Raw genomic sequence first — 21,172 nt, forward strand, 5'->3', positions numbered from 1 at the left:
TTCGCCCTTCGACGCCAAGTAGAGGTAAGTCATGACTCATGAACTATAGCTCTAAGTAATAAGTAGTCCCATCTTATGTCAATGCTATTATAAATCCGTCCCTGGCACATTATTACATATCAATTATATATTTATCGAAGTGTAAAAGATAAATCTAGCCTACCACATACTGCTCGATTGAAATAAGGTTAAGCCGTGCTCGGGGCGTCGTGGACCTCGGGCCCGCCACGGCCTCTCTCACCTCACTCTCCAACAAACACCAAAGGGCCCTTGCCCTCTCTTCGAAAAGTTCAATGTCATTTTAGAAAGTCATCTAACTGATCGATAACGCTAACAATTATGTATGTTATTGTAAATGTTTTTTCACGGGGAAAACACTGATCGATTTATCGTCGTAACCTTTTGTCACCAAAACCGTAAAGTCGAAAACCATAACCGTAATACCGCATGAATATACAGATCGGTACATTTGTGGAACGTTCTTGCTGCATGTATTCACGCCATCGCACTTAATGAGGGTCATATCTGAAGCAATGCTGCTGCTGGAGGTGTTTTAACGACTGCATTAGCTCACTCTCTTAGTGGCTAGTGACGTGATATTATTACATGGTTCGGTATGCGCTGCACTCACACTCGTGGTTGGTTCAACTTTTCAGTGATGAACGGTGACTTTTACCGAATTAGTGTTTTTTTTCGACTTCCAATGCAAGTAATGTTGTTGTAAACCTAATGAGACACCGTGATAGGAGCGTACAACTCATGCCGTTTTATTCTCTTTTCACACATTTTTCACATCACTCACACACTTAATTTCTTGTACCAGAATTCAAAATTGCATGAGTATGCTTCAGACCCAAGCAGTGGTCCAATCTATGTATGTGGTAAAGACTCCATTAATTAAATAATAAATTGAATATGTTTCATTACAGAGACTCATAGAGAGATTATCGAACAGCGACGATGGACAGGAAGACATTATTTTCTTTGTGGGCTCAACTGACCCCTGCTTCCATCATGATGGCGGACAGGGAGTCCTACACCGAGGTGACCAGGCTCGTCCCCGCCCCCCCTACTGAGGCCAAGCCCCCGGGCCTTAACCCCCGCTACCCTCGTGGGGCTAGGCTGCCCTGGTTGGCTGCCCCAACTGGTGGCAGCAACGAGAGGGTCGTCCTCCGCCCCCCTACTGAGGCCAAGCACCCGGGCCTTAACCCCCGCTACCCTCGTGGGGCTAGGCTGCCCCGGTTGGCTGTTTCTGAGGAGGCTGACGGCCAGGAAGCCTGGATCCAGGCGGCCCACTCCGACACCGTGTCCCCCCGTGCACGGGCTCTGGGTGCCGCCTCGAGCCAGGAGACTTCCCCGGGCAGAACCCCGCCAGGTGAAGAAGTTGTATACTTTAGTGTATTGCAAATATAATTGAAGCATACAAAAGTTATGACAAGTATACTTTTACTTTTTGTGCTTAATTAAAAGTATGTTTAACGTATGTACTTTTCATAAGTGTACTTCATAATAAATGTCATTAAGTTCCACTTTAATATACTGAAAAAAAAGTATTCTAATTCTGAAATACTTAAAGTGGTATTGCATTGTACTTATAAAAAGTGTACTTTATTGTAAGTGTATTGTAAGTTGTACGTATGTGTACTTAGAAAAAGTATACTCAATAGCAAAGTAGAAGTGTATTTTAGTATACCTGCAGAAAGTTAATCTCAAATTGTATTAGAATGCCTTAGAAAAATTGCAAATAGGTGGTCATTTAGTGTACTTATGTAAGTACACTTATTTTCAAGTCCTGTGTACTACACTATTAAATTGTTTTATTAAAGTGTACTTAATTTCCCCTCATTAGAAGTGGCTGACCCTGACCACCATCGTGGGTCTAGGCTGCCCCGGTTGGCTGCCCCAGCCGCTGGCGCCAACGACAGGATCGTCCTCCACCCCCCTACTGAGGCCAAGCCCCCGGGCCTTAACCCCCGCTACCCTCGTGGGTCTAGGCTGCCCCGGTTGGCTGCCCCAGGTGGTGGCAGCAACGAGAGGATCGTCCTCCTCCCCCCTACTGAGGCCAAGCCCCCGGGCCTTAACCCCCGCTACCCTCGTGGGTCTAGGCTGCCCCGGTTGGCTGCCCCAGCCGCTGGCGCCAACGACAGGATCGTCCTCCGCCCCCCTACTGAGGCCAAGCCCCCGGGCCTTAACCCCTGCTACCCTCGTGGGTCTAGGCTGCCCCGGTTGGCTGTGGCTGAGGAGGCTGACGGCCAGGAAGCCTGGATCCAGGCGGCCCACTCCGACACCGTGTCCCCCCGTGCACGGGCTCTGGGTGCCGCCTCGAGCCAGGAGACTTCCCCGGGCCAAACTCCCCCAGGTGAAGAAGTTGTATACTTTAGTGTATTGCAAATATAATTAAAGTATAGAAAAGTTATTACAAGTGAACATTTACTTTTTGTGCTTAAATTAAAGTATGTTTAACGTATGTACTTTTCAAAAGTGTACTTCACAATAAATGCCATTAAGTTCCACTTTAATGTACTGAAAAAAAAGTACATTAATTCTGAAATACTTGAAGTGGTATTGGATTGTACTTATAAAAAGTGTACTTTATTGTAAGTGTATTGTAAATTGTACGTATGTGTACTTAGAAAAAGTATACTAAATAAGCAAAGTAGAAGTGTATTTTAGTATACTTGCAGAAAGTGAATCTCAAATTGTATCAGAGTGCCTTAGAAAAATTGCAAATACGTGGTCATTGTGTACTTGTGTAAAGTACACTTATTTTCAAGTCCTGTGTAAAACATTATTAAAATGTTTTATTAAAGTGTACTTAATTTCCCCTCATTAGAAGTGGCTGACCCTGACCACCCTCGTGGGGCTAGGCTGCCCCGGTTGGCTGCCCCAGCCGCTGGCGCCAACGAGAGGATCGTCCTCCGCCCTACTGAGGCCAAGCCCCCACATAGACCCCCAGGTGAACAAGTAGTACACTTTATTGTAGTACAAATATAATTGAAGCATACAAAAGTTATTCTAAGTATATTTGTTGCTTTAAAGTATGCTTAACGTGTACTTTTAAACAGTGTCCTTCACAGTGGATCTGCGGGACGCCCCGTTGAGCTCCGCCCCCTCGTCCCGGAACGCCGCTGCCTCCGCCCGCCGCCGGGCGCTCGGAGGCGCCGAGGCGGACCTCTCTGGGACGGAGCGCTCCCAGTCCGCCAACGGCCAGAGGTCCCAGGCCCCAGGCAGGATCGTCCTCCGCCCCCCTACTGAGGCCAAGCCCCCGGGCCTTAACCCCCGCTACCCTCGTGGGTCTAGGCTGCCCCGGTTGGCTGTGGCTGAGGAGGCTGACGGCCAGGAAGCCTGGATCACGGCGGCGCACTCCGACACCGTGTCCCCCCGTGCACGGGCTCTGGGTGCCGCCTCGAGCCAGGAGACTTCCCCGGGCCAAACCCCCCCAGGTGAAGAAGTCGTATACTTTAGTGTATTGCAAGTGTACTTTATTGTAAGTGTATTGTAAATTGTACGTATGTGTACTTGGAAAAAGTATACTCAATAGCAAAGTAGAAGTGTATTTTAGTATACTTGCAGAAAGTGAATCTCAAATTGTATCAGAGTGCCTTAGAAAAATTGCAAATACGTGGTCATTGTGTACTTGTGTAAAGTACACTTATTTTCAAGTCCTGTGTAAAACACTATTAAAATGTTTTAATAAAGTGTACTTAATTTCCCCTCATTAGAAGTGGCTGACCCTGACCACCCTCATGGGGCTAGGCTGCCCCGGTTGGCTGCCCCAGCCGCTGGCGCCAACGTGAGGATCGTCCTCCGCCCTACTGAGGCCAAGCCCCCACATAGACGCCCAGGTGAACAAGTAGTACACTTTATTGTAGTACAAATATAATTGAAGCATACAAAAGTTATTCCAAGTATATTTGTTGCTTTAAAGTATGCTTAACGTGTACTTTTAAACAGTGTCCTTCACAGTGGATCTGCGGGACGCCCCGCTGAGCTCCGCCCCCTCTTCCTGGAACGCCGCTGCCTCTGCCCGCCGCCGGGCGCTCGGAGGCGCCGAGGCGGACCTCTCTGGGACGGAGCGCTCCCATTTCGCCAACGGCCAGAGGTCCCAGGCCCCAGGCAGCCCGCCGGCCTCTGACGTTCCTGAAGGCGTGGCGGGCAGAGGTAAGTGCGCGTTCAGCCCGTTTCCCCCTGTGCAGGAGCGTCTGAGGAACGGCAGGATCCCCCGGGAGAAGCTCCGGGGCCTGTCCCCCCACCAGTCAGGGGAAGAGGCCGGGCCCTCTGGGAAGCGGCAGAAGAACGGGGGCCGCTGTTTCCCTGACCAGAGGCTGACCGCTGAGCCCGAGCTGGAGGAGAAGCTGTTGGATAGCAGAGGTAAGAATGGCATCTCTTACACAAATAAATCAATCCAAAGTAACTCTTCTTTTTTTATAGGATTGAGCCTGCATGCCACAAAACTTTAATTATTAGCCCGGGCTTTCATTTGTTTCAATCCCTGAACTCAAGCGGCTTGTGTTGGGGACAGACGTCCATATGGAACAGGCCTTTAATTCCTTTGGATTTTCCTTTTGGTGAACTGATGCCATCTATTGGCGAAAGTTGGTAATGCTCGGAAATACGTCTGTGATGTTGTCACGCGACCATGGCAAGGCGCCGGCGTCTAATTGAGACCGGCGTTTATTTTTCAAACGTGTGTGTGTGCAGATGAGCCGTCCCAGGGCTCCCTCAGCGGCCCCCAGCGAGACCCACCAGAGCCCCCCGGGCCCCACCCCTTCCCCAAACCTGAGCTGGCCATGACACAGAGCCTCACTCTCATCAGCTCAGAGAACTGGTGAGACACACACACACACACACACACACACCGCAGACACTCAGAATTTTCCCCCCCACACACACACCAAGAATTAGTCGAAGCAATCCAAACTTGTGTTTCATCTGACTGACCTGCTGTGGTTCTGAACGCAGGCAGGAGAAGATGGAAGGGCTCACGGTGCTGCGCAGTCTGGCCCAGAACCACGTGGACACGCTGCTCCCCAGGCTCCGCGACGTCTGCCTCGCCCTCGTGCAAGAGGTAGCTCCCCCTCTCTGGGCCTGCTCCCTGGTGCTCTCTCTCTCTCTACCACGTAACATGGAGACCAGCGTCTGTCACTGTGGGTGGGCGTGTGAGTGGGCGGGCGGGTGTGGACAGTCCGTCACTGTCTGCAAGTGTAAAACTAACTCAATCCTGTCTACAGCTTAGTCTATATACCTCGCGGTGTGTAAAACCATCCCCATCAATTCTACACCATAGAACGAGTGGTTGATTCGACATGAACAATGTCAGCAAAACACAGCCTTGAATGAAGCGAAGAGTGTGAAACATATTATAATGTAACGCCTGCATTTCCTTCATATAGCGCTTTCCAAGACACTCAAAGAACCTTTACAGAGTGAGTGGTGTCTACCACGTGTGTGTCTGGTTCTCAGGTGAAGAACCTGCGTTCGGGCGTGTCCCGCGTAGCCGTGTGCACGCTGGGCGTCCTGTACTGCCACCTGCAGCGGGCCATGGACAAGGAGGTGGACACCACGGCCAGGGCGCTGCTGCACAAGGCGGCCGAGAGCAACGCCTTCATCCGGGAGGAAGTGGACGCAGCGCTGGGCCACATGGTGCGGCACTGCACGCCGGCACGCTGCATCAACGCCTTCCTGGACGGGGGTTTGAGGTCAGGGGGCTGCACGCACACGCACAACGCAGACACAAACACACTGTATTGCGCCTTGTTATGTTTTCTAGTATATCTACCACAGTAACGGTATTGCAAGATCAAATCTGTGATTTATATAAAGTACAAAGAATCAGCGGCAGATGCAAACACACAACAGAAAAAATAGACATTTAAACAGGACTTGAGTGTCAAAGGAAACGTTTCTAACATCCTTAATCTGCTTTGGACTGGTAGGTAGGATACTCCAGAGGTCTAGCCGATGTTTCCTTATCTCCATCCGTTGTGTACTTCTGTGGTTTGTGTCTCTTTGTGTGCGTCCCTCATGTTGAGCCTGTGTGCGTCTGCAGCCACCTGAGCGCGGCGGTGAGGAAGTGCGCCGCCCAGCACCTGGCCGACCTGCTGGAGAGGGTGGGCGTGGCCCGCCTGCTGTCCGGAGGGAAGGACGTGACGGACAGAATCCTCCCGGCCGTGGTCAAGCTGGCCCTGGACTCCTCCCCGGAACCCAGGCACGTAGAGCCCCCGGTGGCTTCCTGTGTTGGCTGAAGGCTTTGGCGTGTGTCCAACGGCTCGGTGACGTGCCGGTCTCACTCCTCCCCCTTCAGGTCCTTTGGCCGCCGGATGTTGCTGTTCCTGTCCTCCCACCGGGACTTTGATAGCCTGCTGGAGAAGAACATCCCCACCAAGGACCTTTCCGCCGCCCGCAAGGCGGTCAGTGGACTCAAGGCAAAGGTACGGAAGGCCCCGCCCTCTCGCCCCACCCTACCGCTTGACGGGTCTGGTGAACGTTGTTGTTGTTGTGTTTGTTGTGTCAGGGTCAGGGTCAGGGTCAGGGTCTGGGTGAGACGCCCCAGACCCCATCCTCGCTTCCCGGCAGTGGCACCGCCAGGGCCTCGACGCTCCAAAGGAAGCTCCCCAAACCGACCATAGCCCCCAGCCCCACCACCACCACCGCCACCCCGACCAACACCGCCACCACCACCCCCAGGTGAGACTCCTCCCAGACGCATGACAGCCACCTTGGAAATATGTTGGTGAAAGTAAAAGCCTTACTTATGCTATGAGGTCAGCTCCTCTCTCGGGGTCGTGTTCCAGAGCACACATGATGGCTTTTGTTTGCAATGTCTCTCCTATATTTATTTATGCATTTGTTCGTTTTCTCAACTTGAAGCAAACTTTAAGAATATCTTTTATCTTATTTCCAAGATCATATATATATATATGTAGTAAGTATGCATGCAGTTTCATGACATTATATTTTGTGGTACCCTCCAGGGAGCCCAACTGCAAGTACAGCTCCAAACCTCAGGGGCCCATCATCGAAGACAAGGCTGAGTACATCAGGCAGCTCACCGTTCTGCTGGAGTCCAAGGACTTCAGGGAGCGCATCAAAGGCCTCGACCAGCTGGTGGCCGACTGCCAGCACAACCCCAGCATGGTCATCCGCAGCCTGTTCCCGGTCCGTAAAACCCCCCACCGCTCGTAAACGCCCACTACCTCACACTCGCCCTTATCCCCTTTCCTGGTGGGACTCCCTCCTGTCCCCTTTTTGTTCACCTGTTCCCCGTTTCTCCCCGCTCCCCCAGGTGTTTGACCTCTTCAGAGACCGCCTGCTGGAGTCCAACCGTAAGGTGAACCTTTACGCCCTGGAGGCCCTGCAGGGGATGGTGCGCCTGCTGAAGGACAACCTGTCCGGGGTGCTCAACCACCTGGTGCCCGCCATCGTTGACAACCACCTCAACTCCAAGAACCGCGCTGTGTACTCGGCCGCCACAGGGGCCCTCTGCGAGCTGGTGCTGAACCTCGGTGAGGGCCCGGTGGGGAGCTGTCCAGAACACGGTCCGGTCTGACCACGGTGTTGTCCTTGTTACTCATGTGTTCGTCCCTTGCCCCTCTCCAGACAACAGCCTCCTCCTTGAGCCGTTCTGCTTCAAGGCACGGGCTCTTAGCGGCCAAGCAAAGGTGGACCTGATCGAGAAGGTTGCAGGTTTGTTAATGGCTAAAATGTTTGTTTGTTTTGTTCTTTGCAATGATCAGCACCAAACATACGTATACCATTGTGTGGCCAATCAAGCGGCATCTGATCCGCTCTGCTCTGCCGCCTCCTCTCCTCTGTCTCCTCCTGTCTCCCATCATTTTGTCTCTTCCTTGGTTTCCACCTCCTTCTCTTCCTGTCTCCTCCCCTCCCCCTTTCCCTCCGTCTCCTCCTCCCCCCCCCCAGAGCTGGTGATGGAGCTGTACCCCCGCCGGCCCCAGCTGGTGGAGCAGAAGGCGCTGCCCCTGCTGTGGGGCCTGCTGGGCCCGTCCAGCGGCAGCGTGCACCGGGCGACAACCAGCCTGTGCCGAGCCCTCCACCATCAGATGGGGACCGGCCTGGGGCAGAGCGCCGCCTCCCAGCCCCCGAGCGTCGGCAGGGACCTCAACCAGCTGCTGAGAACCATGTCCTGAATAAAAAATGACGTAAGGACGGGAACGAGAAGACTCACTGCTCTCTTTGCACTTTTACAGGTAGCTTGTGTTGCACTTTAACAGGTACAATTTACAATTACAATTAGGGCATTTAGCAGACGCTTTTATCCAAAGCGACTTACGTCGGTTAATACACACATTGACACACCGACGGCAGAGTCAACCATGCAAGGTGATAGCCAGGTCGTCGGGAGCAGTTAGGCAGGGCTCCAGACTGCGACCAATTGGTCACGTTTTGCGACCAGAATTTGAGAATGCGCGACTGAATTTTTGCTGGTCGTGCATGCGCGTCAGCAAAAATTCAGTCGCGCATTTGCCCCTTTTTTTCTTCTTTATTTTTACACGTTAAACGTGGAAGGGGCGCGTCAATGAATCCGGAATCTGTAGCAGGCAAAAGAGTGTGAGAAAGATAGGGAATGGCCACTAAGTGGCTAATGTGTGGAGGGGGAGGGTCATAGAGATTATCGAGCGCGGGAAACCGCCGCGGGTCTGTGAGAAGGAGAACGATCTCAACCTTCCATTCGAACAATGAGCAAGCGAACAATTTAATCGTTCTTCCTACCTGCGGCACTTGCGGCTAGTAGTGTGCCAGTGCCACGGTCTACAGAGTCGGAGGATGATGGCTGCGAGAATTCAGCTGTTTAAGGTACTGTAATTTCGGCTGTGCATGTATTTTTGGAATTTTCAATTGCTGCAATAAATTATGTTTGCGACAATCACCGTTTTCTTGGTCAATTGGGTCATTCACGTGAATCGCGTAGAACCGAAGAGTTTTTTTAGGGGGGGGGGGGAAGCTATCCTTATGCATGAGACACCTGGCTACCGCGCGAGTCTGATGGAAACTCTTGACGTCAATTTGAAGTCGGGGTGTACGGTACTATAAATGGTATAGAAAGTACACCAGTGTGAATTTGGGCTACGGTATGGATTTTGATGTTACCGTTAGACCGGTGTGACCGGTAGACATTGTTGTGTAACGCGTAACAAAGTAAGTAACGCGCTAATGCAGTAACCTAACTACTTTTTCTGGTAAAAAGTAAAGTTACGTGCAACTACTGAAAATATGGCAACGAAACATAGTTCCTTTTTCAATTCGGCGCAACATTACTTTTCCCAGGAACAGATTTGACAGCGATACTGCCATCTCAGGCAGTATGCTATTGTGTGCTTGCGCAATAGTCCCTTCACGAGCTCTCATGCCACACCGTAGCCTACGAGACAGACGCTGGTAGCGTGAAGCTGTCTCTCCATATCAGACATTGCTTCCGCAGGCATTTTCCAAAGCCAGTCCTTATGACAAAATGCCAGCGGTGGAACGAGATAACAAACACCGTCACTGTTAGCCTGTGTAAGGACATGGTTCCCTTTCAAAATGTCGATAGAAAGGGCTTTAAAGAGATGGTCAAAACAGTCGATCCCAGGTACGCGTTGCCTTCTCGCACACACTTCAGCCAAATTGAGATGCCGAACCTATACGGCAAGGTCCGCAAGAGAAACAAATCCATACTATTAAACATTAGTGTTTTTCAGAGATGGAAGTAACTTGAGAAAACATTTTAATTTTTTTTATGCCGTTTTGCTGCCTTACCAGTATTTTACCCCTTCAGAAGCATTTATATCGAAATTAGAAGATACAATTAACATACTGTGATATAATACCGTTACCTTCTATGCCTCAAATCATACCGTGATATACATTTTAGTCCATACCGTACAGCCCTGATTTGAAGGAACTATCTGTTAAATTCAAGGTAAGTCAAGCTTTTTGGGGCAAAAACAACAGCTATTTGTTTGCTTGATTCAACTAACGTTAGCTACCGCTTTTTTGATGCGATATAATTTACAATAATATTGTATTTTTAGGACGAGTCAACGCTGAGTTCTGCACGAACGTAGACCTTGCATAAAGTTAGTAAATACTAACAACATAGGGCTCTTAGGACCCTACGACTACCCCTGGAGCCCTCGTAAGCTACGAGTCATTACACGACGTTCGTTACGATGCTTACGGGAAACGGAGTGAAAACTGAACGATGTTGGTACGACGCACTTCACAAACCACTTAGGCTCAAGATGCTTTCGGGAAACAGGGCCCTGAACTATATCATTTGCAAAGCTTCTTACCTGGGCATGTGTGTCGATGGCGGAGCCGTTGTTTCAAAACATAACGTCTTACCTGGGCGAGTGTCGCTGCGGTGTGTGCGCGTGCGTGTGTGTTCCTACCTGCGCATGTGTTGATGGTGGAGCCGTTATGTTTAAGGGCGAGTGTCGATGCGGTGTGTGCGTCTGTGTTCTTACCTGCGCGTTTGTCGATGGCGTAGCCTTTATGTTTAAAAACATAACGTCTTACCTCGGCGAGTGTGTAGGTGTATTTGTCTTGACGTGCGGTGTGCGCGTGCGTGTGTGTGCATTTACGTGTTTGTGCGTGTGTGTGCGTAGTGTACATGTGTTGTGTATGTGCGTGCTTGAGATGCATTTGAAGGCATATCAATATTCGGCAATTTCTTTTTTGAGTAACCGGTTAACCGAACTATGAAAAAAAAAAAAAAAAAGTGTGGCGCACTCATAATGAAGTCTGAGGTTCTTCCGTGATCTGGCCTTCACTAATCAAAGGCATTCGTTTTCCATCTCTATTAGTTAAATAAATAGGGAAATCAAATCCAATTTGTTCAATTGAGCATTTTAGAAGGAAAAACACAGCTCGAAATCAGTATGCTGAATCAAACGAAACCATCATTTTGGACAAGAATATGAATGAACAGTATTGCATACTTAAGGCACAAACTGAAATAAGATTAGAGTAAATTTAAGGCACAAACTGAATAGATTCAAGTAACTGGAGCACAGCAGCAAAAAGTACAAGTACTGGTAGGCTTGCATATCAACAGAACTCCACTTGCAGCGCATGGGCCTGCCTCATCCACAAAAATATATTTAGTGTAAGACGGAAATGCAGTATGTCTAAACCATTTCCAGTTAACATAACACATTAGCCTACCTACTGCATCACTCAGTCATTCTTGTTAAAAAAATTGTGCATATCTACGTGCTCGGGGCATAGGCGGGTGCGGAAGCGCTTTACAATCAAGCCCACCGTGGAAAAGACTTGTCTGGAACGGAGGTTGCCGGTATAGCAAAGTATTCCAAGTATTGAATGGCATTAGTATACACGTTTAATGAACAATATGTTATTAATATAGCTAATGAATATATATTAAATGAACTTAAGGCAAAAATTAAAAAAAAACTCAAAGTCAACTACCCACACCGTTTCGAATAATCAAATATTCGAATTACCGTGCCCATCCCTAGTGCTTGCGGTGTATGGGTTTGCGTGTGCTGTGTGTGTGTGTGAGCTGCAGGCTGCTTGGCACATGCGCACATGACCAACTTGAGTAACTGGTGCGACAGGCCTGCTATTATAGTAGTAAGATTAGCATCTGACTGGAAGTGTTCAGAAACGTATTATCTTTCCAGGCTAAATTAACAGCATATGGAATATTTGAACTGAAATTATCATTTACTAAGCTGAAACGTTAAATAATGGCATTAGCTAGACAGAAAAATGTTCTGGGAAGACCAGCTCGCTGCCATTCATGCATGTGATTTTAACTGTGGCTGAGTAGGGGAGGTTGATGTCTGCTCGTCCCACTGTCAAATCAACGCTCACGGTCTTTCGTGCCGGGACCGTCACATTGACCTCATCTGATTCGGTTATGGTCTCTGAGGAGTTCATTGTGGACAACAGCACTGCTCCCGTGGTCAAGCTAAATCCACCAGACCCCCCCACCAGTTTCGGGATCCCTGCATGAACAGACATGTTGACGGTGCCCTCAATCTTAGTGGTGGTGCTCCAGGTGGTAGACTTGGTCACAGATCGGCTGTACACACATTTATGCTCTTGAGCTGCAGTAGTGTCGTTTTGATGAGATGACGATTTTATATATTCTTTATTGACCTACATTAAACCACACAGACAGAAAAACACAAAAAATATGCATAATGTTCAGGCAACACACAAAATATACTCAATAACCAGTACAGAAAATATTAAAATATTATGTATTTAGTCTAACATTTAGACTTTAACACATTATTTATCCCCCGGGGGAGAAATTCAAAAGATTTAAGTGCTGACACTATGTCAACCCCATATCAAATTATAATGCTTCTATGGTGGACAGGACTCATCAAGTTGTCCTTTATGGAACGACTAAGTGGGCCAACAAGCATTTGAGCGGAACAAATCTTTATTAATTTTTCTTTAAAGAAAGCCCCTTGTGACAACTACTGATATAAAAAGGGCTTTATAAAATATGTTTGTTTAATATATAAGAGTAATCTGCCCTATGAAAGATAGGTATAAGACATGCTTTTGTTAGTGATAGGAAGGAGGAAAAATACGTGCAAATCTCTGTCCTGGGCACAACCTACTACAAAAACAGGTGCTATTCATGCATGAAAATGACTCAATTTCAATAGCTTTTCGGAGTTAATAAAGAAACAGTTAATTGAAATGTATTGGCCCACTTCAGCCAGAATATGGCCTCCTGCCATATTCTGACTCAGGTCTTCCACACATAGTAGCACTCACCTGGGGTGTGTACATGGCCAGGCTGGGATAGGTCATGTCGGTTAGCACAGACGACTTGATGGCATTGATGAAGAGGAATCCCAAACAGTCGATGTCTGAGCCAGCGTTCCCCTGCAATCCCAGGCAGACTCCAAACCCGACATCGATAGAGTACTCGGTCTGGCGGTGTATACATATAAAATAATATGTTATTATAAGTATTATTTTTCTTTAAAAGAAAGTAAGAATAAGTGGATCATTATCATGAAATATTTTTCACATTAACTTTCACAATAATACAATGTTATTTATTTACTCAACAATTGCCTTAATAGTTATTTCTTTATGGTGATTGTCAGGTGCACTTCTGAATTATCCAGGATATTCGATTGTTTTAAAATGGGGGTCATGGGAAAGGAAATAGAGTACCTGAAACACCATATACAATTATGGAAAAGGACATTCTGCAACATATACTGTCCATAGTATATATATATATATATATATACTGTATAAAGTATATAAATTATATGGCAGCATTATTGTGTTATTAAAAGAATGTTTCATATTTATTCATCTATTTATACATTTTACTTTGACAGCTTTGGTTGTCTGTACAAACTATAGTGAATAGTATACATTTACACACATACATATATGTGTGTGTGTGTGTGTGTGTGACATATATATGTAAATGTATACTATTCAAAGCAGTACAACAGACAGCGGCGCCAAAGAATCAACAATGACCGCCACAGATTGAGATTTTTCTTCCCCAAGCGCAAATTGATCTATTCTATATGGTTGTTTTCCCAGGGGAAAAAATACTATAGTTGCCACAGCATTTACTACAGTATACTATATATTATAGTATACTATAATATACTACAATATAGTTTGGGATTTACTATAGTAATTTTCCAGACATTGTAGTGTACTATGGTAAATACTATAGTAAATTACTACAAAGTGTAGTATACTATAGATTACTATACTATACTACAATATAGTGTGGGATTTACTATAGTAATTTTCCAAACATTGTAGTGTACTATGGTAAATACTATAGTAAGTTACTACACAGTATACTATAGATAACTATACTATACTACAATATAGTGTGGGATTTACTATAGTAATTTTGCAGACATTGTAGTGTACTATGGTAAATACTATAGTAAGTTACTACACAGTGTAGTATACTATAGATTACTATACTACAATAAAGTGTGGGATTTACTACAGTAATTTTCTAGACATTGTAGTGTACTATGGTAAATACTATAGTAAGTCACTACAAAGTGTAGTACAGTATAGATTACTATAGTTAACCATAATATACTTTTTTTAATATATATTTTCATTATTCTGTAATTTGTCCTGAAATGAATATGTGAAACATAAGCCAAATATTTGTATTATGTGGAGATTTTATTGTAGAAACATAAACCACAGATAAATATAAAACATAATGCACAACATGCATAGGCTACAACAGCCAGAATATAATAACAATGAAAGAGAGTACAATTGAAGCCTTACTTACTTTAAACATTTTCTAATACAGGCATCTTGATAAGAATAATTGACTCATCGTGTACATAGCAAAAGCATTTGCACAAAATATCATTAGGTTTGCAAAGAAGTATTTCATGGGTCTTTCTGAACTTCACAATTTGCTTAGCAGTATTCACCTTAGCAAAATTATCATAGATTCTTAATTGTCTGGAATCCTTTTTTAATCTAAAAATGTGTAGGTACACCTCTTCACACTTGCATGCTGATAAGCGACCACAATTGAGCTTACAAAGTAGTATGGATTTAATACTACCCTGCTCTCCGTTTTTTAGAGCCACACAAGAATTATTAATTAAAATTTGCTGCAAACATTTCAGTGGTGTATAAAGTGTGGTGGATGAAACCTCTCTTGAATTCTTTGACACTGGCCTCTATATAATTTCCAAAGAGAATGGACTCCCCCACTGTAATTACTCTTGTTGTGTAATTCCCGACAACGCGAGCACCGCTACCTACTTTGTATGATTTTAACACTGTATTGTCTTTGTTAACAAGTTTGTTGAAAAGATCACAGACATCATCACTGGCATTGTTGAATAATTCAGTGTGGTGCATTAGTGTTTTTGTGTTAAAAAATCTCTTAAAAAATGTGTTCAGGGACTGCCTGTGTACCATTGAACATTTCAAGAAGAGTGCCAATTGTGTCTTCACAAACAAATGAAGAGTTGGCCCACAGCGGACCACACATGTCAACTGCGTTGCTAAGATGGGTTAAGCATAACATTTTCCATAAAGCTCTTGTACCAGGGTGTCCGCGGAGGTCTTAAAAGTCTTAAAAAGTCTTAAATTCATTTTTCTAAATTTAAGGCCTTAAAAAGTCTTAAATTCGTCAAAAATGTCATATGCTGGTCTTAAATTTATAACTCGAAGGTCTTAAATTGGTCGGGGCAGGGTTATTTAATTTTTTATTTTTCTCGCGGGACTTTTCGGGAAGGAGATGTACGAGGGGCTACTTTCTTGCTAGCTGCATATATAAACGGATGTCTGCGCGCTTGCTAGCTAGTCTGCAACAATGGGTAAATGCAATGCAACGTCAGTTGGCTGGAAGACGTCCGTTTCCGAGGTTGGCTAGCGTCCGTTGCCAACCCAGAACAGGCCAGATGCATTCCGTGCAAAAGTAGCCTACATTCAAGCGCGGCACCATGGGGATTAAGGCTGTCGTCAGCCATATGCAGAGCCAAAAACATAAAACCTCTGCCAGGAGCCACACACAGACCCCAGCCGTTTCTACGTTTTGCATCTCTGCCAGACGGTCCGCGCTGCTAGCACTGACCTGAGGGTAGCATTTGGTGCGACACCAACACTGAAAGCGGAGGTGTTGTGGATTCTAAACACAGTGGTCAAGCACCAGTCCTACAACTCGAATGAGGGGATAGGAGATCTCTTCGGTTTGATGTTCCCTGACTCTCAAATCGCGAGCACCTTTACTGCTGGAAGGGACAAAACGGCGTATATAACTCACTTCGGACCAGCGCCTTTCATCCGAAACGAGCGAATCTGCAGCGTCTACAAGGCTTTTGTTTTGATATTTGAGACGTTGAACCACGCCACTAAAAGCAAGCAACTTGACGTGCACGTCCGATATTGGGTCGAGTGCATTCCCGGTACTTGGGCTCGCAATTCATGGGGCCCCACATATATGGGGGTAAAAGGGATGATGATACATAATATTTTTTAGACAATATGCAGAATCTTTTCACTTACGAATTAACACGGTCGGCTATTTTTGCCAGCACGCCACCCTAGCCATATTATGGGCAACCGTGTTCCCCTTGGCTGTGATTTGAACTTTGAATTCCTCGTAGGAGTTCATAATAATACATTGCTCGCCTTGGATGAAATACACCGCTCTTGCGCGATTTATTTTGCATAAGGGTGAGTCAAATGACGCGAGAAACGCCCCTTTTATGTGAACGCGCATTGAACCGGTGCAGCTGCCCGGGGGCCCAGACGCTGTCACCCCCCTCTCAACAACTTACAACTTGGGTGCACCATGAATACGTGCTGGTGCACCCAAATTAAAAATGTAGGCGCACCAGTGCACCCAAGGAAAAAGTTAGTCTGGAGCCCTGGAGTATCACTTTATGTTCAATAAACAGACAGAAAGTAAACTTGAATGAGTCTCATTGAGTGACACACATGCTATGCTTGGGTTGTAATACAGCGGGATCCCCCCCACCATCGCGGGTTTAAGGTCTTAAATTTCATTCAAGGTGGTATTAAAAAGGTCTTAAAAAGTCTTAAATTTGACTTGCTGAAACCTGCAGATACCCTGTGTACCTCGACAACAAAACGTGTAAGACAAGAGGAAGCATGCAAAAGATCAGCTTTTTGGATATGATCCTTGAGGAGTCTGTAAATGGAGAAGGCAAGTAATAGCCAGTGATTATAATAAACCGGGGGGTAAAACTGTTTTCAAAAGAATGGGGGAATAAAAGAAAAGAAATGCCCTCCATTCAAATGCCTTCCAATAGTGCCTCTCGGACAATAACCTTGGACATCTTTTGACTTCATGTGGTGGGTGTATGGTGAGGAGAGAACTGTCAATCGGTTGGATTATTTTCGGTTGTAAATAGAATGGTAAAGCAGAGTTTTTTGAATCACACCAAATACTGACAAATTGTTTTGTTACACCAAGGCAAACACTATGCATATATTCTGGGACAAAATGTTTGATAATGTCGAAATTAGGCAGTAGCAGCAGTTGACTAGGTCCCTTAACCCCATTAACATCTGTGTCTGATTGTATTGCAGCAGATGCCTGATGGGTAGTCTGATCATGTGTTCTTAGTTGAGGATACGCAGTAGAGTGAGGATATACACGTGTAAACCCTTTTCCCTTTGGTTCTATTTCTCCCATATGACTTTAAACTTTATTGTCCCCAAGGGGAAATTTTTCTTCACTTCATAGTACATTACATATGTGGGCCGCACGCCGACAGACAATAAACAGAAACAAATAAACATCTACACAGATCTGCATAAACATCTACACAGATCTGCATAAACATCTACACAGAGTAGGACTGGGGGTGATTTATCTTGGCCTTTTATTGAGTGCTGTTATGGCTGCAGGCACCAGGCCTTTGCCGTAGCGAGCCCTCCTGCACAACAGGGACCTATACCTGCGTGCAGAGGGCATGACAGTGAAGTGGCAGTTGAGAGGGTGTGTGTTGTCCATCTGCAGACAAAACCCACACCCATATCTGCCGTTAAATTGTTTCATGTCCTGTACCATGGCACGGGCTGGCGCATCACATATGCAGACACCTGGGGCAACTTTTGTGGTGTGTTTATGACCAGTGTTGTCATGCCAAGAAAACCGTTCTGTGAATAGATCTTGTAAAAAACAGTGTTGGCATTTCGGGTTTAGAGCTAAACCAAAGGGAATGTAGAAGAGCATATTTTCCACGGATAGTAGATGGAAGTTCATTGACTGTGCAGATAATTGGCCAAATTGAGTAATTGGATGATTTAAAAACTGAAGCCCCATCAATATTAAATGAAAGTGAAATGTTGTCAAGGGTATCAACAAAGGTTTTAAGTTTTGAGGCGTACATACTTCCACTGTAAATGTCCCCCATGCCCATATTTGTTTTGTTATCGTTTAAGAACTTGTAGAAAGAGCTCCTTCAGAAAATAATACCCTTCATTTTTGTTTACTCTTTGATCAACATTTCCGTCACTGCAGCAAGGGGTAAACAACTTACCTATATTGCGAGCAAATTTTACAGTAATGGTGAATTTCGAATTGTTTTGCCATATTAAAGAAAGATTTGTCAAAGTAGTATTTACTTGTGGGGGCACATCCAGGTGCTACAATATTTAAAAGATCGAACAAATCTTTTAATCCACTGCCACTAATGCTGTGCTTCAAGATGAAGGCCAGAATGAGGCACAGTAGCTGTCCACGGTTAATTGATGCACCAGAGTAGATGGGTTGCTCTTGGATTTCAGGATCGTTGAAGATGTTCTGTGCAAAGAGATACAGACAGAAACAATGCATTGCATTTCGTAACTCAGGATTTTATTCTCGTTAGTTCATCACACAGAATAACATCTCCAATCACAAAAATACTCACTGTGAAACACTGCTCATCGTCATCCATTTCAGCGGATTCTGTTTAATTTGTTCCATCCTCTGGTGTCAAGTCGGGCTGTGTTAAATTGAAAATGAGTGTCAAAGTTCTGTGCATGTTCAGACCCAGACCCACAGTTCTCGAGTTATTACGATAAGTGGTCGAGTTGTAAAAAAAAGCCAGGGGGGATGGTGGATATTAACTTTTAGGGACAGATCATTTGTGATGATGACAGCATATGGTGGGAGACCAACGGTGTGATAATAATAATTATTATTATCATGTTATTACATATTTTTGGGGATAAAATTAGAAAGATGACTACTGTCATGTCATCGCTCTCATTTTATCCACAAAAACGCAGCTGATCGGACGCATCACACGATTCGGAGGCATACATCACATTAAGGATATTAAAAACTGATTCTTATTCTTCAAAAATTCATTCGGCAAAGAAGGGAGACTCGCGTTAAACACGGGTTGGAATGAAAGGGAGAAAAGGGGACAGAGTTGCCTGCGGAAGCGATGTCTGAGATGCAGAGACAGGTTCACGCTATCAGTGTCTGTCTCGTACGGTGTGGAATGAGAGCTCGTGAAGGCACTATTGCGCAAGTACGCCTGCGTGCTTGCGCAATAGCGTACTGCCCGAGAAGGCAGTATCGCTGTCAAATCTGTCCCTGGGAAAAGTATATCGTTGCACTAGGGTTGCCGCGGTATACGGTATTACTGATGTTAGCGGTGTCGAGGACACACCGGCAACACAGTTATTTTTATTTTTTCCAGTAATAAAAAAAAAATCGGTAGAAATTAATAATATAATTATAATTAAGAAAATATTTTTTTTATAATAATAGATAGATATAATAATAGATAGGCTACCTAATAAACCGTTGGAACACACAAGACCGGTAACCATAGCAACGCCGGTAAATAAACCCCGCGAAGCTCAATCCCTACGAGAGCTCCCCGCGCTACGGCCATCCGAAGGCGCACAGAGCTTTTGACCGTGATATTGTATATAAAATTTACCTATAGTTTCAAAGTTTATACCGTTTATACTCGGTAATACCGGTGTTAACACAAGTGTATTACTCGGTGTGAAATGTCCACAGCGCGGCAACCCTACCTTGCGCCGAATTGAAAAAGGAAACCGCTATAATGAAATAGCTGAATATTTCCACATTAATTGATAAAATAATAGATTGATGATTTTGATCATTTTAATTCCAAATTGGGATGCCATCCCCCCTCAGCTCGAGTGCTGATTACGATAGGCCTATATTGTATTATATACAAATATGTTATATTTCTAATTTTAGTAAAAAGTTGGACACACAATTAACATTACTTATAAAGTAGGCTACTCAATCATCAATGCAGAATTCTGTCATAAAGTCTTATATGCCACTCTGTTCTCCCTATTTCAACTAGGTGTGTTAGCGTTTTGTGTGTGTACACACTTGCTCAACATGGTCTGGTGGATCATCACAGGGGAATTCAGCTTCATCTGAAGAGTCAATCTGGAAAAGCCAAATTTACCAATGAGATTAGGATAGCCACAGCAAATAGAAAGTAGCTGTTTGTGGCATCTTAAACTTAAATTACAATTGTACAGTTATAATTTCTTAACATCCATTCTCTTAATTAACTTTGTGTTTAGTGTGTACACACCATAGACTGTGTATTCATTTGATCATCAAGGTCTCCGTCATCAGAGAATTCAGCTTCAAATGAAGGCCTTGAATCAATCTGGAAGCCAGTGGACAAATAGAGGTTAGCCTAGCTGTAGGGAATTACTTCGACAAAGTGTCGCAAGGAGGCGCTCTTATTCCCGTTTTTCTTACCTCCTCGGTCGAACTTGCTGGCCGTTCCTCTGTTCTCAATTGACTTCTGTACCATCTTGTAGTTTTTGGCACAGGTATAGAAAAATCGGACAAATATCGTTTATAATTTCGTGACATTTTGCAGTTAGACGACTGTCAATGCAGACAAATTTAAACTGAAAACAACAACTGACCAATTGAAAAAGACAACTGTAAACCCGCGAGCGTCTCACGCGCTGCGAATGCGGTTGTAAACATATGCTACGCATTCGCAGCGCGTGAGACGTCCGTTGAATATTTGACAGTCGAGTCTGGAGTTTTAGTCGTGAGTTTGCTACGGAAAAATAAAGAAAGTGGCAAAATATGCACTATTTGACTTTCCGGATGAAGGGGCTGTGGACATAGGCGAAATATCATGGGTGGTAGGGGCAGTAAATGTAAAAGATCCTTTTGTAACGTATAAAGTTAATTGGCCAAACAAGGGAAGGATTGTGTCATGTCCGTCCTATCAGTGGTAAGTAACACAAGTTTTTTCTCCTTTGACTATGTTTACATAAAATATGTGCATAACTACATACATATGGTAATATTTCAAATATCACGGTAAACGTTTTAGTTTAAAAAACGTTGTTAATTGTTAAGCTCGCAACGGTAAGGCACGGTAAGGCCCCCTATCTCGCGGCCTATAATGTGAGGCGCGGGAAGTGTGGGGGTATAGTGGGGTGCGCGGCTTGGATTTATAGAGAGAAACATTAGGAAAACGTCATCATTTTGGTGTTTTCAGACAACAGAGAGGAGTTGGTTTGCAAGAGGAGGCATTATCTTGATGGTGGAGACAAACTGTCGAGCCCGGAGGAGAAAGGGAAGGGGAAAAGGAAGAAACTGAAGAATCGTCGATATTCTGACGACGACGACGACAACGACGTAGTATCGCTGGTAGGTAACTAAAGT

The 21,172-nt window shown here is 45.1% G+C and overlaps 2 protein-coding genes and 1 long non-coding RNA gene across 3 annotated transcripts; 1 reads left to right on the forward strand and 2 right to left on the reverse strand.

Moving 5' to 3' along the window:
* Positions 1-1,017: 1,017 nt before the first annotated feature.
* On the forward strand, positions 1,018-8,147 carry LOC130402308 (TOG array regulator of axonemal microtubules protein 1-like). The gene is made up of 14 exons (XM_056606463.1): positions 1,018-1,052; positions 1,233-1,375; positions 3,078-3,227; positions 3,967-4,371; positions 4,702-4,828; positions 4,963-5,068; positions 5,464-5,699; positions 6,050-6,208; positions 6,305-6,431; positions 6,533-6,623; positions 6,968-7,158; positions 7,286-7,505; positions 7,600-7,686; positions 7,921-8,147. The coding sequence occupies exons 1-14, from the start codon at positions 1,018-1,020 to the stop codon at positions 8,145-8,147; spliced, it is 2,304 nt and encodes a 767-aa protein (XP_056462438.1).
* A 3,036-nt stretch (positions 8,148-11,183) lies between these two features.
* On the reverse strand, positions 11,184-14,520 carry LOC130402319 (aerolysin-like protein). The gene is made up of 3 exons (XM_056606474.1): positions 14,513-14,520; positions 12,763-12,970; positions 11,184-12,126 (listed from the first exon to the last, which is right to left on the reverse strand). The coding sequence occupies exons 1-3, from the start codon at positions 14,518-14,520 to the stop codon at positions 11,722-11,724; spliced, it is 621 nt and encodes a 206-aa protein (XP_056462449.1). The 3' UTR covers positions 11,184-11,721.
* Positions 14,521-17,522: 3,002 nt separating this feature from the next.
* LOC130397739 (uncharacterized) lies at positions 17,523-20,421 on the reverse strand. The gene is made up of 4 exons (XR_008900328.1): positions 20,070-20,421; positions 19,859-19,918; positions 18,402-18,476; positions 17,523-18,292 (listed from the first exon to the last, which is right to left on the reverse strand). It is a non-coding gene; the product is annotated as an uncharacterized LOC130397739 (long non-coding RNA).
* Between the last annotated feature and the right edge of the window lie 751 nt (positions 20,422-21,172).

Source organism: Gadus chalcogrammus, chromosome 2, assembly GCF_026213295.1.
Source record: "Gadus chalcogrammus isolate NIFS_2021 chromosome 2, NIFS_Gcha_1.0, whole genome shotgun sequence".
NCBI lineage: Eukaryota > Metazoa > Chordata > Actinopteri > Gadiformes > Gadidae > Gadus > Gadus chalcogrammus.